At 41.5% G+C, this 18,097-nt stretch overlaps 2 protein-coding genes and 1 long non-coding RNA gene across 9 annotated transcripts in view; 1 reads left to right on the top strand and 2 right to left on the bottom strand.

Moving 5' to 3' along the window:
- Nucleotides 1–5,130, top strand: part of aprt (adenine phosphoribosyltransferase) — a 48,872-nt gene extending 43,742 nt beyond the window's left edge. Inside the window, exons 4-5 of the mRNA XM_019872094.1 lie at nt 3,219–3,344; nt 4,759–5,130. Of these exons, the coding sequence (XP_019727653.1) occupies nt 3,219–3,344; nt 4,759–4,781 (149 nt within the window). The 3' untranslated portion in view covers nt 4,782–5,130. The remainder of the gene's footprint in view (nt 1–3,218; nt 3,345–4,758) is intronic.
- Nucleotides 1–18,097, bottom strand: part of nvl (nuclear VCP like) — a 77,735-nt gene that overhangs the window by 24,819 nt on the left and 34,819 nt on the right. For all 7 annotated transcript variants that reach the window (XM_019872091.1, XM_019872087.1, XM_019872090.1 and 4 more), the window contains 5 exons: nt 17,525–17,669; nt 15,332–15,665; nt 11,108–11,326; nt 3,380–3,484; nt 2,650–2,712 (listed from right to left, as the gene is read on the bottom strand). In XM_019872091.1, the coding sequence (XP_019727650.1) occupies nt 2,650–2,712; nt 3,380–3,484; nt 11,108–11,326; nt 15,332–15,665; nt 17,525–17,669 (866 nt within the window). The remainder of the gene's footprint in view (nt 1–2,649; nt 2,713–3,379; nt 3,485–11,107; nt 11,327–15,331; nt 15,666–17,524; nt 17,670–18,097) is intronic.
- On the bottom strand, nt 3,958–11,101 carry LOC109517129 (uncharacterized). Its single transcript, XR_002168485.1, has 2 exons — nt 10,374–11,101; nt 3,958–4,872 (listed from the first exon to the last, which is right to left on the bottom strand). It is a non-coding gene; the product is annotated as an uncharacterized LOC109517129 (long non-coding RNA).

Consider the following 18,097-nt stretch of genomic DNA (forward strand, 5'->3'; position numbering starts at 1 on the left):
GCTATCAATAGCACTCTCACATTTACACATTTAATAGCACTCTCCTTAGTTTGTAAGGTGTAGGCAGGGATTACATTTAGATTTTATATGCACGTGTAAATGCTTTAAAACTTGCTTTCTTTATGAATCTTGTTTAATCTTAAAGTGCATTACTGTATTTTTCAATACCAATTACTTGTTAAAGTTTGTACAATCAGTGGGATCAGTTGCAATGCATATATGTGAATGATAAAAGTAAATTGCACATTTGTCGAAGGAAATGTAAGGTGCTCCCTGAAATGTTTTGTAAAAGATATGTTCATTAAATTTCAACATTTTCCTAATGTTCTTGTGCTTCTTTATACCAAAACAAAGGAAAGACATATTGTTTTGGTTATTTATAGCAAAGTATTGTATCATTTTAATGGTCCGGCCCACTTGACATCTACCGAGGCCGTATGTGGCCCACCATGTGAAATGAGTTTGACACCCCTGTACTAAACCATTAGTCAAACGATATCATGTCTTCTGTCGTTATTACACAAACAAAAATCTCTTTACTGTTACTAGTGTTAGTGCCTCAATATGGCTGCGCTCGTGAAAGCAATACAACGAACTCAAACGCGTCTTCATTCAATGTTGTCAACTAATATCCGGATTAATTTTAAGCAAATTTTCCTCAATTCTCCGGAGAAATTTTCACAAAAATTTGAAAAACCCGGAATTCCGGGAAAATCCGGAGGACTTTCATCTCTGCGTGTTATGATGACTCAATTTCGACCCGAAGAAGGCGAGACCGACTTGTACCAAGCATGCATGTGCTCTCATCTACAGTAATCGGCGCAACATGTCCACAAAAGACAATGTTAACACACACTGTGCCTGCTGCTAATCTGAACTGGGTTACCAAATTGCTCTGTTTTTCCATCTAGCCAATCATTGTATATTCATTTCGGGCCAGGTATCAAAATATCAATGGAGGTAAGGGCTGCTTTGATTCTTTTATTGGGCGTGAACCCAATTCGTCAGTGCAGGGAAAAATATGTGAATCTATATTCATTTTCACATGTACTGTATAGTTGGAAAACAACAGCTTGGCAATAAAGCAAAACTGGCATGGCTGGTGGCCCTGTCCAACGATGATTGACTGATTGAAAACAAGAAAATGAGAGATGAGAATAAACATTTATTCTTCTTAATTGCCACTCCGTGTAGAAGGTAGGTACCATAGTACAATGGGCAGTGTCAAATGTTATTTTAGTCTATGCTGGGAGTTGCGAAAAATGAATGGCCTAATGCAAGTTGTCTGGTTCTGAGGCAGAAAAGCAGCCCCACACCATCACACTGCCACCACCATGCTTCACTGTTGGCATAATGTTCTTCTTATCAAATCCTGTGTCATTTTAATTTGTCTGTCCTGGTCTATTGTCTTGTAATTGAGTGCTGCAACTGTTTGTATTGTCTGTTTTAAGATGTCTTAACCTATTTGGTTCTTATTTCTGTCATCGTGGTTTTAAGTTTCACTGTGCTATTTTAGAAACCTGCTTTGAAACTATGGCTGGCAACTAGTATTTATTATAAGTCCGTCACATTTACACTGATTATTCTTTTGTTGATTAATGTGCACTGACCCAATGAAATAAAATACATTAAAAAAATTATAATTTTTTTATACCAGATGTAATGGGCCATACATCTTCCAAAAAGTTCACATTTTTGACTCAACAGTCAACAGAATGTTTTTCGAAAAGTCTTCTGAGGATCTTCAAGATGTCTTTTGGTCAATGTGAGACGAGCCTTTGTGTTCTTTTTGTGTGATATTAAAATTGGTTTGATGAGCTCTAAATTCCATCAGAGGAGTTAAACATGGCACAAAGTGCACTTATTTTGTCAGATGAGGCAAAAAGCCTTTTAAACAATGCCTGCAAACTTTGAGGCATACAGTTAGTCAAAAGCTTTGCCACTGATCTCTGTTCAAACCTTGAGAAATTTTTCACGTCAGCCATTTTGTATGAAAATCAAGCAAACAAGAAGGAATGAAACAAAACTATACAGGATAATAGCTAATACCTAAAGGATGAAAAAAAAAGTAAGACTTGATCTCAATTGGAAATACATTGATGGGAAAAGTTCCCTTATAGAGTATATTGATTTGCACTTACATAAATTAGTAAGAAATTCCACAAAAAGAGCAGATTAAAACAATAATGCAAAAAAATCTGTGGCTTTACTACTTGTACATACCCAACTTCATGTTTCATGAAACATGGTACGTAAACACGGACCGCACTTTTTATTACAATACAATACATCCTGCTTTATATAACACTTTCACAAAAACTGCAGCTGAAACAAAGCGCTTTTCAAAACAGTTAACATTTTTCATTAAACACATTAATTATCAAATATAAATAATCAAATTAATAACATAATCACTCAAACTAACATGTCCACTCTCATCCAAAAGTACTGAAACTGCAATGTCAATTCAATTGTTAAGATGTTATCAGGAAGAGTGAAAATGCGTGGAGTAAATATTCAATTTCCAAGTGAATTTACAGTACACACCCCCCTAATACTTCACGGCAGGGGCCACTGTGCTTCTAGTTAAAAAGGCAATTTGGAACCCTGTTCTACAACACCAGCATATTCCGATGCTGTGTAACTCACCATGTTGAGAAGCTCTGGGCCTTTGACAGATATGAAGTTGAGACCTGACTCATTGGCCACCGCCTGTAACAACAGATTACAGTAAGACTTTCAAACAACAGGCAATGTAAAAGTCACTTGTACAAAGCCGTGGGGCCTTTACACGCCGCAACGTGGCTATCTAAAGTGGCCATGCCAGCGCGAACCCCCTACCAATACGCTTGCTGTCAAGTCTTGACTTTTATTAATTTTTTTTCCTCCCTCCTTGCGCTTCCTGCTTTCTCTGCGTGACGTGTGCGCTCACAGCTAACAACGAGGCACTTTTAGGCAGCTCTGCACTATACACTGTCCAAAATGATGAATGGAAAATGTATTTTCGTGGTGTAGGTAGCTAAATGCCCAGGGCAATTGTGGCTGATGCTGAAAAGGTGTTAAAGTTTTTTTATATAGTGAGGATGGGGAGACTTATGCCCGAAACCAAGGTGCATCATTGGGCTCTGTCTGTGGTTGATATAAGAGCACTGTATTTGCTGGTTGCTTGGCATAATACCCTACAGAGAGGCCCTGACAACCCTGCTTTTCTGATGCAGGGTTGGAAGCGCTGGTGAGCGATGTCTGCCATCGTGTGGTGAACACTGGTATTACACATTTCAATTGCTCATCACCAGAAAATATTTTTACTTTCAAAAATGAATTGAGGACAGCATGCCTGGGAGGTTAACATTTCTGACATGTTAGTGTCTTGGAGAACCTTTGCAAGAAGGGTTTTTCCACAGCCTGGAGGACCGGCCAGCAGCACTCCGGATGGAGCACTCAATCCAAGAGCCCTGAACTGCTCAGGAGAACGTACTGGAGCCTGCATGACACATGGATGTTATATTTCATTTACAATTGTGATGAAAATAAATGTTAACGTTTAGAACAGGGGTGCCCATTATGTCGATCGTGAGCAACCGGTCAATCGCAAATTAAGTGTCGGTAGCTCGCATGGCAATAACTCAGTCACTACCAGCCCTTCCAGATTTATGGTATTGATATAGTATACTGTTGCTTCCTGTCGACGGCAGAGAATGAGTTAAAAAAATAAAATAAAAGGTAGACTCCCCCTATCATCCGTTGTGAAATCTTTCACTTGATTGATGTACAGGGACGCCAGTCACACAGCTGTCGCATGCTTCACCGCCAAGGCACTTACAAAGGCACGATGTGACAAAACAAGCTAACTAGCAGTTTCTATTTTTTTTTGTCTACTCTAAACTTAATAACAAAGTATGAAAATGATTAGGGGACCAAGAAAGCAAAATATTTCCATGCAGTGTGAGAAGAGGATTTTTTTTTTTTTGCAGTGGGCTCAGTGGCAGGGTGAAGCGGGCAATGCACTTGGGCACGCGCTTTCGGTTTCACTGGCGCTGGAGAGGGAACCACTGGATGGGGCAGCCATACACCTAAACGCCGGTGTGAGGCCGGGGTCCTCCAGTGGTGTGTCGTGGCTACTGGTTTGGGGTGGTGGTGGTGACTGAAATGACTGGCTGAGTGGTGTGTCATGCTGGTCGAGCCCTTGGGGCTCTTTGTGACTGGCCAAAGATGAGAAATATGGAAGCGCATTTTCAGGACATTAATAAAACATGAAAGGGACAGTGTGTAACAATTTGTTGATTTTTCAACGTGGATTATTTAAAAAACCCACTAATTTCAACAATAATTATAAATATAAAAATAAGATGTCCTGTCACGTCAGTGTATTTTTTAAAGTAACAGATAAAGTAATTATATTTCATAGGCTATGACTCCCTGACAGGAGGAGGCTGACGTGTTTCGTCACCATCGTTCTGCTACGGATATCCAAAGGAGACAAACTTAGCGAAGGTAGTTTGTCAACATGGTGACGACAGCATTTGTAAAAAATGCCAAGCACTTGAGGCAATACTAGGAATCATTTGGGACAACATTTTGCTTGCACCTCTGATGAATAAATTGTTGGTAGGCTCATGAAGTGCGGTATCTCTGAGGCACAGTATTACGGATGCTTCAAAACACACGCGCTTCGAGTTTAGGTTGTTGCATAAATTCACCACTAAATGGCACTAAATTCTACATACTGTACCTTGAAATCCTAGGCCCGGACCTAAGTGAGGACAGCATACGGATGTTAAAGTGGGAAGGGTAGGTGTGAAAGAAGATGCTAAAGACACACCCCCAGTAGGTGTCGGTGGATCGTGCAAAACAACAGAGTGAAAATGGCACCTACAAAGACACACGCAAACAAAGCACGGTTTAAACTGAAAGCTGTCAGTTACACAGAAGACCAGGGGAATCACACAGCCGTGAGAGAATTTAAGATCAACTAATTCATGGTGCTTGGTGCTTTTGTTTTATGAAACGGCACCGTCTATCCCTCCGGAAATGGACGACCGTGGCACAGCAACATCCGTCGGATTACAAGGAAAAGGTGGCCAACTTCCACTCCTACTGCAGTAAAAAGTGTAATGTTCTGCGTAGAGGTGTCAAATTATCGTGTTAATTGCCAGTAAATAATTACAGTCATATTTAGCGCGTTATGTTTTTTTTAATCGCGTTAATATAAATTTTAATTGGGTTGCCTTTTTATAATATCCCTTTTCATGCGTTGCCTTCCTGTGTTCGAGGGTGGGGAAACAAATGTCAGTCACAGCCTGAAGCGGACATTGATTGGCTGTCATTATGTTTGGGCTTGTTTAGCATAAGCTGATAGGCTCCCATTGAAGTTGGGAGGGCCGGGTAAGCAGCGGTAAGGAGAGGAGAGGTGAAAATGGAGGAGCATGTGACAGTTCTCGGTCCAATGAATGGAAAATTCACATTCCAAATAACGGCACTAAAGGCAGAGTGTTGTGCCTAATTTGTTAAAAAGAGTTTGTTTCTCACCGAAGCAGCTCACATCAATGCAAAGCACTCAGTCAGGAGTGCTACCACAGCTAACGTTAGCAATATAGCGAGCCATAGCAAAACTCTTTGCCAAACTAAACTTGAGGAGTACGTGGCATGAAGTCAGCATAGCCGCTGTGTCCTCTGTAGCCTACTAGAAGTGAATGATGTTTATTTCAGGACTTTATTTTGGAATGATGAACAGTGTTATTTCTGAAGTGCTAACTTACAGCACTGTGATTTAAGGGTCTGTTTTATTAATTTTTTATTATCTGAAGCAAGTTCAGTAGTTCAGTGTTCAGTACTTGTATTGCTCAGAAAAGTGTTCTTACTGTTATTGAAATGTTAACCTTCACACTTTTTATGGACCTGATGTTCTATTTTATTTTTATTTTGTAATTATTTGGAGACTTCCCAAATTAAAAAAAAAAAAAAACAGTGATATTCCGCCTGGGGCGGCCCGGTGATCCAGTGGCTAACGCGTCGACCTCATAATGTAGAGGTACCGGGTTCAATTCTAGCTCCGGCTTCCCTGTGTGGAGTTTGCATGTTCTCCCCATGCCTGCGTAGGTTTTCTCCGGGTACTCGCGTTTCCTCCCACATTCCAAAAACATGCATTGCAGGCTGATTGAACAATCAAAAAAATTGTCCCAAGGTGTGAGTGTGACATCACCCACATGGATGAGGGACCGCTCACTTTCGACATCCCGGTGAACCACACTATAGAGAAGAAGGGGACTGGCATAGTAGCGATACGCACAACGGGGGCGTGTGAAGTTGACTTTTATTTTAGTGCTTGGTTGCCGTGATAATGGACAGAAATAGTCAAAGTTAAATTGCGAGCAGTGTAGGAGCGATGGCAAACAGCTTTCCTAAGACTGGAAGGGAGCGCTGAGTGAGTTACACCACACTTTGTGAATGGATTGTCGATGCTTGGGTTTACATGTCTGTCTGCACTGTTGTTCGAGCTTACACAAACGCATTTCTGACAATGACGCGAGGGAACCTGGCGTGTTTGATTTTGAACTTACCCAGCTGTTCATTTCGAACAAAGATGAGGACTTTGATGGATTTGATCATGAGGATTGATTAAAAAAAAAAAAAAAAAAACATGAGTACATTGTTAAATACTTCAATAAATTACAAACAAATTCAGTTTTGCTCCCGCTGACTTTTTAAAAACATACGCTAGCGTGCATGTATGCTACCGTATTATTTAAGTCAGGGGTGTCCAAAGTCGGTCCTCAAGGGCCGCTCTCTGGCCTGTTTTCTAGCTCTCCAAGGAGCAACGCACCTGAATCAAATCATCAGGACTGTTCTAATGCTGCTTCAGAGCTGGCTGATGAGCTGATCATCTGAATCAGGTGTGTTGCAGCCGGGAGAGCTGGAAAACAGGCAGGAAAGTGGCCCTCCAGGCCCGGAGCTGGACATGCCTGATTTAAGTGACTGTATGAGTTACCATGCCTGTGTCCAATAATACTCTTGTGCATGTGTTAAACACAGAAACAGCACCCACAACTGACATTACGCCTTTTAATACGGTGCGCTGTATGGTCGTGAAAATACGGTAGTTGCCATACTGAGTGACCTTCTGTGCATGCACCGCAGACAGCGTAAATAGTGATGCAATGGTTTCCATTGACTGGAAGTCTGAGCCCAAGTTTTTACTTTACTACTACCATACTGCATTTTTAAAATACTTTTCAGCAGCAAAATTGCCAAAACACCAACCGGTGCTGCCATGTTTGATGGCGCAAGTCGATGACCTAACAGAATTTTCAAACGCTTGTAACCTGCGCTCTCAAACACTGTGTACACTTCTGTGTACATTTGAATAAGGACCGTAGTGTGTAGTGTGGGTATTGGGGTTGAGCCCAAGTACCGTTCCAACATGACTGATTTTCATTAGGAAGCATGCATACGGCTCACTATCAGCAGCTCCTGTCCGGAGTCAATCTCTGGCTGATTCAATTCAGCCTACATCGTCAACATAAAGTAAGAGCAAAAATTGTACACTAGTTGTATTGTGCAATATGGGTTCATGCAATTATGAGAGGTACAACAGTATATATTGTACACAAAAATTATATGTACACTGCTCAAAAAAATAAAGGGAATACCAAAGCAACACAATGAAACTCCATATTCATCACTGTTCTGTGAAATCAGCATGCCCAGTTAGGAAGCAATGCTGATTGTGAATCCATTTGATCGGCTGTTGTGCAAATGGAACAGGCAACTGGTGGAAACTGTAGAAGCATTTACCCAGACAACACTTATCAAGGAGTGGTTATGGAGGTGGTGCTCTCATCCTTTCTGGCTGATGTTTTGGTCACATTTGTAATTTGTTAATATCCCACCCCTGGAAGTACTATGAGGCCGTGTCTATGACCTGCCAAATTCATTCAGGCAGTACTGCTCATCCAAGATGACAAATCCATGCAAGCTGTGGCAAGAGGGGTTCCTATGTCTCCTAGCAGTGTTCAGACCATGGAGGTGATACAAGGAGAGAGGCCAGCACACCAGGAGATGTGGGGGATAACAACCCAATAGTAGGACCGCTACTTCCTCCTTTGTGCAAGGAGTCAGAAACAGACGCCATGAGGGGAGTGTATAGACCAGTTTCAATAGCCCCGTTCACACGGCAACGTTGGGTCCGACGCTGCGCCGAAGCAAAGCCAGTCGAGCGTTCACACGTGCACATTTGTTCCGGCGTAGCGTCGCAAACGAGCATTTGCTCTGGAGCAAATTTTTAAACCACCTCCCTGAGGTGGATCAAATTTGGTCCGGTATAAGCTCTTTAGTGGAGCTACGTCGGAGCAAATGTGCACGTGTGAATGCTCGACTGGCTTTGCTTCGGCGCAGCGTCGGACCAAATGTGTGCCGTGTGAACAGGGCTAATGTTGGCAAACAATGACTCCAAGATGCGCGCGCATCTTGGAGTCATTGTTTGCCAACATTAGCCCTGTTCACACGGCACACATTTGGTCCGACGCTGCGCCGAAGCAAAGCCAGTCGAGCGTTCACACGTGCACATTTGTTCCGGCGTAGCGTCGCAAACGAGCATTTGCTCTGGAGCAAATTTTTAAACCACCTCCCTGAGGTGGATCAAATTTGGTCCGGTATAAGCTCTTTAGTGGAGCTACGTCGGAGCAAATGTGCACGTGTGAATGCTCGACTGGCTTTGCTTCGGCGCAGCGTCGGACCAAATGTGTGCCGTGTGAACAGGGCTAATGTTGGCAAACAATGACTCCAAGATGCGCGCGCATCTTGGAGTCATTGTTTGCCAACATTAGCCCTGTTCACACGGCACACATTTGGTCCGACGCTGCGCCGAAGCAAAGCCAGTCGAGCGTTCACACGTGCACATTTGTTCCGGCGTAGCGTCGCAAACGAGCATTTGCTCTGGAGCAAATTTTTAAACCACCTCCCTGAGGTGGATCAAATTTGGTCCGGTATAAGCTCTTTAGTGGAGCTACGTCGGAGCAAATGTGCACGTGTGAATGCTCGACTGGCTTTGCTTCGGCGCAGCGTCGGACCAAATGTGTGCCGTGTGAACAGGGCTAATGTTGGCAAACAATGACTCCAAGATGCGCGCGCATCTTGGAGTCATTGTTTGCCAACATTAGCCCTGTTCACACGGCACACATTTGGTCCGACGCTGCACCAAAATATTTTGTTGCGATATATTTCGGTGCAGCGTTGGACCAAATGTGTGCCGTGTGAACAGGGCACACATTTGGTCCGACGCTGCACCAAAATATTTTGTTGCGATATATTTCGGTGCAGCGTTGGACCAAATGTGTGCCGTGTGAACAGGGCTAATGTTGGCAAACAATGACTCCAAGATGCGCGCGCATCTTAATGACGTCACTGTTGTTTACAAAGACGAGCATTCTTAATTGCCTCCTCAGTCCTCAGCGCATGTGTAAACCAGTGGTGGTTGCTGGTGCCATTTCCAAACGAAGCAGCAGAGGTAGCTGTGGCATGCTGAGGTTGCATTAGACTTTGCGGAAGGCTTGTTTTCAATGTCGTGAACGTCATTGCGAGGCAAGGGTGGAGAAAAAGATTTAGTATTACGCAACAGGGGGAATATTCATTGTCGGGGGAAGCAGAAAAGAAGGAATGGCTTAATGCATGAAGATTTATTCACACTAGGGGGTATTTTCACACATGTAGGTATCGTTTTAGAGGAGTTTCACTGTATTATGACTCGTGTGCAGCCAGACTTAATGTATGCATACGTATGCATACATTAAGTCTGGCTGTGCACGCATCTTGGAGGCAGAAAACACACGTCACATGAAACTGGTCTATGAGGAGCCAATGGCCTCAAGTGGGGACTGTGCTTATAGCCTGTACAGCCGACACTGTGCAGCAAGACTGTCATTTGACAGGAAACGAAGACCAGCATTTGCAAGAGAACATAAAAATTGGTAATTTCGCCACTGCTGCCCTGTGCTCTTCACAGATGAGAGCAGGTTCACACTGTGCACGGGTGACTGACGTGACAGAGTCTGGATACGCTGAGGAGAACATTATCCTGCCTGCAACATCATGGTTGTAATGATTTAGGGAGGTATTTTTTAGAACACCGCACAGCTATCCTTGTGTAAGCCAGAGGTACCTTCACTACCGTTAAATACTGGTATGAGATACTCGGGTCTGTTGTGAGACCACGTGAAGTGGACCTTGGGTTCCTTCTAATGCAGGACAAAGCTTCATGTGGCTGAAGTGTATCGAAGTTCCTCCATGATAAACGGGTTGGTGCTATAAACTGGCATGACTGTTCTCGGACCTGAATCATGTCTCGTTCCATACTGTACATCAAAGCCACGTTGCACCAAAGACTGCGCAGGAGTTAACTGATGCTTTATTTCAGGTCCAGACCTGGAATAAAGCATCAGCTCCCTGAGCAGAGACGTTGCAGTCTCATCAGGAGCATGCCCAGGTTCACATAGGCACCAGGAGGCCAAACACAAGGCTGAGCCCCATTTTGACTTGTCCTGAGGAATTTCCACTAAAACTGGATCAGGCTGTATTCTGAGTTTCCACTTCTATTGTGAGTATGATTAAAAAAACAGACCCCTTTGGGTTGGTCATTTAATTTTATGTTGATCATTTTCATGTTATTTTGTTGAAGACATTGCACTGTGTGCTTCATAAAGATTCTCAGATGGAACATTTGATATGCAGGATGTAGTATTTTAGTGTTCTCTTTATTTTTTTGGAGTAGTATATATTTTTAGATACATCCATACTGATATAAATAAACACATGCATACATCAATACGTGCATACATAAGGTAGTTAATTTGGCATGTTGAAAAAAATGTGGGCACCCCTGTCTTAGAACATTGACCTTGCACTGTGTCATTTACAGAGAACTGACAGGCCATAACATCATACACTAAGAGTTTGTACAAAAAGGGATAAAGCAACTGTGAAGCAAGGTGGAATATAAAAATCAATGGATATTTGGATGAGTAAGCACAGGTTACTAATGGTATCCCTAAGTTTAAAAAAAAAAAGCATTAAATCAGTGAAATACTTTCAAGAAAATTGAAAACTACTTTACCAAGATGGCCATTGTAAGTTCTTCCCTTATTTCATGAAGCGCTCCGACATCATCCCATGTGACATCAGGCACAGTGGCAAAGCCCTCCCTCTTGGCTGAAGGCTGCACGTTGGAAAGAGATGTCTCAAAGTCTGACATGATGAGAGAGAGGCTGGTCAGCTCATGCTCTGGTAGAGTATTAGTGTTCTTCAGCAATTGCAGCAGGTGCCATAGATCACCCTGGTAGAAACAAATCACAAACCACCCCAATGTGAGGAAATGTAACTCTTCATGGAAGGCTTACATCAGGGATCTCTAAAAATCTCTCAAGTTACAAACAAAATGAAACAATACCTTAATGAAAATGCATTCCATGCTTTTGACTTCACCCTGACAATTTTACCCTTGAAGTATTGTGGTGAAGCCAGTGCACAGTAAATCATTGACATTACAGTAACAAGCACTTCGGATCATTCACAAGGCTGAAGTTCCCACACATTCACAACTGTTTATGCAGTCAAAGCTGCTAAAATCCAATGATCTTGTTAAAAACAACACTTGTCCAAGTTAAAGCATTGAAAAAGTTATGACTAATCAATTTACATTTCTCTCTAATATTAATATAAATGCAATACAGAATTTTATACATTAATATCAATATTAATGCTAATATTAATATTATTAATACTAATAGTGTGTATCAGTAATAGGAGTTAATCTGTGGAATAAGCTTGAGATGGATCTGAAAATGAGTAAATCTTTGGACGAGTTCAAAAACAAATTCAAAACATTAGTACAAAAAAACTACATAAAACAAAGTTAAGAAGATAAATTTTACATACTGGTACTTATAAAATATAGTAATACTATGGTTTGTTCTTGTTCTGGATTTTGAACAATTTATTGAATGTATTCAAGAAATGTGGTATATATAATGAATATGAGTTATTTGATATAAAAAGTAGAAAGAATAATGATACATATAAACAAACCGAAAGGTGTATCAATAGATAAGCATAGTACACAAAAGGGTAAAAGTATTTGATGAAATTTAGATTTCTTCCTTTTCTTTGGAAATGATCAATATACATTATTGCTCAAAAAGGGGTAGGACTAGATAAGTTTTATACTTCTTCCAACTCCTTTGAACATATAACTGTGATGATGTTTGTATTACTTACTTTTACTTTTATTTTCCTTTCATAATTTTTGTTTGCACTTTGTCATGTTATTGTATGTTTTATATATGTTCAATAAATAAACAAACAAACAAACAAAACAAATAATATAAAACAACATTACTGGTAAGAGAGAGTCCATAAATTGAGAGGGTATTGAGATTCTACACTGCCCAAACTTAGAGCTAAATGGGGAAAAAAAAGTCTTGTGCCACTGTATGCAGAATGAAACTCTTGAACCGTCTGAAAATGCACAAGCATACTGTGCATAAATAAAGATGTATTGTATTGTAAATATGTTATATAACAAGCAATGCCAAAATATTCTTCCTTCCTTCCTTCATTTCATCCTTCCATCCATCCATCCATCCCTCCATCCATTCTCTTCCATATATCAGGTGGTGGCGGTAGCAGGGAAGACCAGAATTTCCTCCCTTCAGCCACTGAAGATAGCTCTTCCGGGAGAATCCCAAGGCAGTCCCATGCCTACTGGGAGATCGTCTATCTAGCTAGTCCTGGGTAGTCCCCGGTGGCGTCCTCCTGATGCAACATGCCCGGAATACCTCACGAGGGGGGAACAGCCAGGAGACATCCTAACTGGATGCCCAAGCCATGTCATCTGGCTTGGGCATCTCTCGAGGGGCAGCGGCTCGACTCTTGAGTTCCATCCTGGATAACTGAGCTTGTCATCCTTTCACTAGGAGAGAGCCCGGACTCCCTGCAGTGGAAAAACTAATTTCGGCTATTTGTATCCGTGATCTTGTTCTTTCAGTCATGACCATACGTGAGGGTTGGAATGTAGAGATGTGGAGAAGTGAGAGCTTTGCATTTCAGCTCAGCTTTTTCTTCATCAAACAGACCAATACAGAATCACTGCTGAGAAATGCGCAAGTGACCAGAGTGTAATGAATGGCACGAACACTGCAACTCAGGATGCCGAATTAACAGCCACTCAAAGTAGCAATAATTTAACTGTTCACAACTCAAAATGACAGCACTATTATTATTACACCATGTCTGTGCATACCGGATTTTCCGCACTATAGGGCGCACCAAAAAGTCTTCCATTTTCTTAAAAGCTCACCGAGTGCCTTAAAATCCGGTGCGTCTTGTGTATGGTCATTACGGTAATACATCGACTCCCAAGATGGCTCCTTCCTGGAGAGATGCTTCCAATGTTACAACTTGCTGTTGGTTCAGTGAACTGTGTCACTGCTTTATTAAATAAATTTTTGTTGCAGCTCCGAAAAAAGGGGAGCTGTGGTGTTAATTCTTTTAAAACGCACACTTTATGAATGTCTTTCACAGTTTCAACAAATACAGTTACATCTGTCAGTCTCCTGCCTTTTCTTCTTCCTTTGACTCAAGAGGCGTTCATGGCCGCCTCGGAAAAACGTACATTAACGATTCCTTCATTGAAACTACGAAAATTGAAAATAATGCATCAAAACAGAAAATCAAGCGAGGAAATCACAAAATAAATTCTCTAGCCCCGCCACAGAATTTATTTTGTGATTTCCTCGTTTGTGAATACAGTACACAACAAAGGAATAATAACAAACACTTCTGAGACAGTCCAGTCTCCTACATTTTACAAACATCTGATCTTTCCATTGGAGCTATGCCCAAGGAAATGCCAAAATAAATTCTCTTGGGGGGGCTGTAGAAGATATTTTGTGATTTCCTCACTTGATTTTCTGTTTTGATGCATTACTGTATTTTTGATTTTCGTAGTTTCATTGAAGTAATCGTTAATTTACGTTTTTTGGAGGCGGTCATGAACGCCTCTCGAGTCAAACGGAAGAAGAGAAGGCACGGAGACGGACAAAAACGTACCTGTAGCTCTATCTCGTGGATGCATTGTAGATTGTGCCTCATAGTCCAGTGCGTGCAGTATATGAAAAAAATTAAAATACAGGCCATTATTTGAAGGTGCGCCTCATAATCCAGTGCGCCTTTTAGTCCGGAAAATACGGTATTTCACAATATAAATCCTGTACAATGACCTGATATTTAAAATAGTTTCAATCATATCTGTCCCGACTGACATGAATGGAATGAACTTGTTTGTGTCGATTTCCAGGTCCCACTAAGAGCACTCGAAACAGCTTGAGTGCAGAGGTGGGGACCAGCATAACCAACCTGAGGGGTATGGAAGGAGACGACGTGACTCAGTCTAATCCTTCCGTTCGAAGCACTGACATTCCTTCAGTCGACCCCTTTATCCCGGGAGAGCCCTACCTTGCGCCAAGGTACTCCGTGAACTATTTTAACTTTTCGACTCTTTTATATGTTCGTAAAATACGTGGATAAGTCAAAAAATATTCGCACCTTATGCAACACCGTGCGCTTGTGAGTCAAATGAAGGGCTGTGGCTCCATCTAGTGGATGCATTGTAGATTGCGCCTTATAGTCCAGTGTGTGCAATATATGAAAAAAAATTACAGAATGGCCATTCATTGAAGGTGCGCCTCATAATCCAGTGCGCCTTTTCGTGCGGAAAATACGGTAATAACAATGTGCACACAAAATAAAAGGAAGGACAAATCAAATGTGATCACTGTAACTTCAGCAAAGCATGCTTGGAAGACCTCTTCCTCTGATTCTTAACCCTGCTATATTTTTTTTAATAGCGTGAAACAATGATACGTCAAAGTACAAATCCGATGATTTTACTTGAGCTTTTATTGAAAGGAACCACAAATTTTAAATATTTTCTTTTTTTTTGGAGCATTGATCATATTTTGAACTTGACATTTATTTTAGATATATTTGTGCTGTTAATGCTTTCAAGTTTGGAAGAAATATTGTATGCTGTCTGCTTTGATTTATATTTATGTTCAAAAGCATTTAGTTTTAGTCCGTCCAATAAATGTTTAATTCTGTGTTCTATTGAGTTTTGGCACCCTGTGCGATTGAGTTTGACAACCCTGCAAAGTATTTCTTATCTTATTTCTTTCAATCATTATTCTCAAACGGACTGACATACTGACAGTAATCGTTAGCAACATTCCTCTGGAAGTTGATAATGGCCAGTGTATAAGTGAGATGCTTGGGAAGTCCTTACCGGCAGATGCTCATGTCCCAAGTTATACTGAGATAACTGATTAACATCCACTATTTCTGAGGATGTGTTCCTTGGCGATGATGCTGTACCGGTGTTCTCACTACTGTCGTTTGTCACAGCTTCAGTCCCAAGTGGCAAGTCACTGCTGAGGATGCTGGTTTTGCTCTTCGCTGGTACTTTTCCCACCAACAGAACCCTGTTGACAGCATTCATGGCAGCTTCGCGGCAGAGTGCCATGAGATCCGCACCCACGTATCCTGGGGTAAGGCGAGCCAGTTTGCCATAGTCAAAATCTTCTGGCATCTTCAGCTTACGACACAAAGTCTTTAAAATCCTGACAAAACACATTTGTTTTACTTTAATTGTCCCTTTCACACATTAAATAAACGCATCAATGGTGGCCATATGTTCCTAACATGGTTATCTTTAATTAAACAAGTCACTGCTCAAAGAACTCAATACTATAAAAATGAGAAAAAAGGTTTTCCCTCAAAAACTCTGTGAATCCTGAAATATGCAAAAATGCTACTCTACTATAGCCAAATAATGAATTTAAGACAATAAGCTTGGTTAATACATCATATAGAACAGTGGTCCCCAACCTTTTTTGCCCCACAGACCGGTTTAATGTCAGGTAATATTTTCAGGGACCGGCCTTTAAGGTGTGATGGATAAATACAACAAAATAATGATACGACCTGCATGAAAATTGTGGTATTTTCTAAACATAATAATAATAAACAAATCATGCCACGAAGAACGTCCTATCTGGCCGCAACACTCTCTGGTCGCTATGGTAATGTTTAAACGTTCCTTCAAAATAAGATGCAGCGCAAATACAAAGTGTATGAAAAATACGACTCACCACCGCCGCATATTATGTAGAGTGGGCTTGGTGAGTGGGAATCTCCCGTTGAGATAAATCCATATTTTAAGTCGCACTTCTGATACTGTCTATTAAATGTAGTCTTCTTTTTCTTGGAAGTCATAGGCTCCTCTTCTGTCTTTTCCCCTTCCTAAAGAAACCTCCCAAAGACGTTTGTTTTTTTGCGCCGCCCCTAAGTTTCATTTTAGCGGTAACCTATCACGTGACGAGAAGTGCCATATTGTAGACCAGGGGTGCCCAAACTTTTTGACCCAAGATCTACTTTTCGATCAAGCAACCTCCCTGGATCGACCCGTTACCGCGCACGCGCGCATACGCACGCACGCACGTACACACGCATGCCATGATGAGCAACAGACTGACGCTGATGCATGCAATCACTTTTGCAGCCTGTTAACGATCGTAGCTCACGTACCATTTTAAAATGCTTCTCTCGGCCCTCCAGAATCCCATTCTTTGCCCGCCCCCTCGGTGAATTGTACAAAACAAACTCTGAATGAGAATAGTGATTACGGTAAAAGATTAGCGCAACAACTCTGAGCACAAGCTGGAACTGCTGACTGCTGAGCGCTAACAACTTCCAGTGACGCAGTCACACGGCACCGTAGGTTAAAGATGATCCGCTTTATTTTAATTTCTTTTTTAAAAACTTTTTGTGAAAGTGAGACTGATAAAATTATTAGGGTGCAGTGTACATTAACACAAAAAATATATTACTAACATTTTTTTTTCCCTCCACACGCCTCGGATCGATTTGGGACCAATCCCTGATCTACTGGTCGATCACGATCGATGTAATGGGCACCCCTGTTGTAGACGGATGTAACAGAGAATTCGGTAATTTTTCACAATAAAACATCTTTCAGATTCTGAAATAAATGAAACTGAAGTAATCTAAGTTTTTTATTCTTTCTGCGCGGCGCAGTACCAAATGACCCATGGACCAGTACTGGTCCACGGCCCGGGGGGACCACTGATATAGAACTCCCCCCAAAAAAGCAAAAATACATGCCTTTCATGATCAGTTGAGAAGGGTTTAACAGAGCAGTCTGATTGGGTGTTTAAGTGATTGGAGGCATGTCCATGACAGTATGATCAATGTCCAATAATTGGAAGGAGTAGCATTCGTGCTTAGAAAAGTGCTAGCACACTAGGGGTCCACAGTCTACATGACAGACGACATAAATTTGGCCTCCAGTACAGATTAGGAGACGACTAACCAATGATGGTTACGCTTGTTGACTATGTCATCGTATCTGTCTCAGTTTGAAAATCACTTCAAGAACTTAAAATCATATTTCACTGACCTTAGACGAGACTGTTCATCTGGGATACCAAGACATATCTCTCTGTCAAAGCGTCCAGCTCTACGCAGGGCAGGGTCAAGGGAGTCTGGCCTATTAGTTGCACCAATGACCAGGAGTTGCGTTCCAAATGCCCGACTGTTCAAGTCTGTCAAGAGGTAAGATAGGAAAAAAATAATCTCAGTTTCAATTTGAAATTAAAGTTGCGAACGTGTTTTTCTCCGAATAACTGTTTTCACACAGAGGTGTAGCTGACATTTAACATCACGTCTCAGGATGGGTACCAAAGATGGTACACTTTATTGGTTTGGACCGATTTGGATCTGTACCACCGAGCACCAATTCACGTCAAATCAAACAGTGCCATGTTTCAGTTCCTCAGGGTAGCATGTTCTTCTTAAAATTAAAACAAACAGAGAGGAAACCAACCAACAGAGAGAAAAGAAGAGAAGGGGTGTCTGTGTCCTTACATTGCCGGCCTCTCAGAGAAAATACAAAGAATATTTCTACAACATGATATTCCTGTTTATTTTAAACCGATAAACACATTGAGACAAAAACTAGTACACCCCAAAG

The sequence above is a fragment of the Hippocampus comes genome, unplaced genomic scaffold (assembly GCF_001891065.2).
Source record: "Hippocampus comes isolate QL1 unplaced genomic scaffold, H_comes_QL1_v1.1 scaffold269, whole genome shotgun sequence".
NCBI lineage: Eukaryota > Metazoa > Chordata > Actinopteri > Syngnathiformes > Syngnathidae > Hippocampus > Hippocampus comes.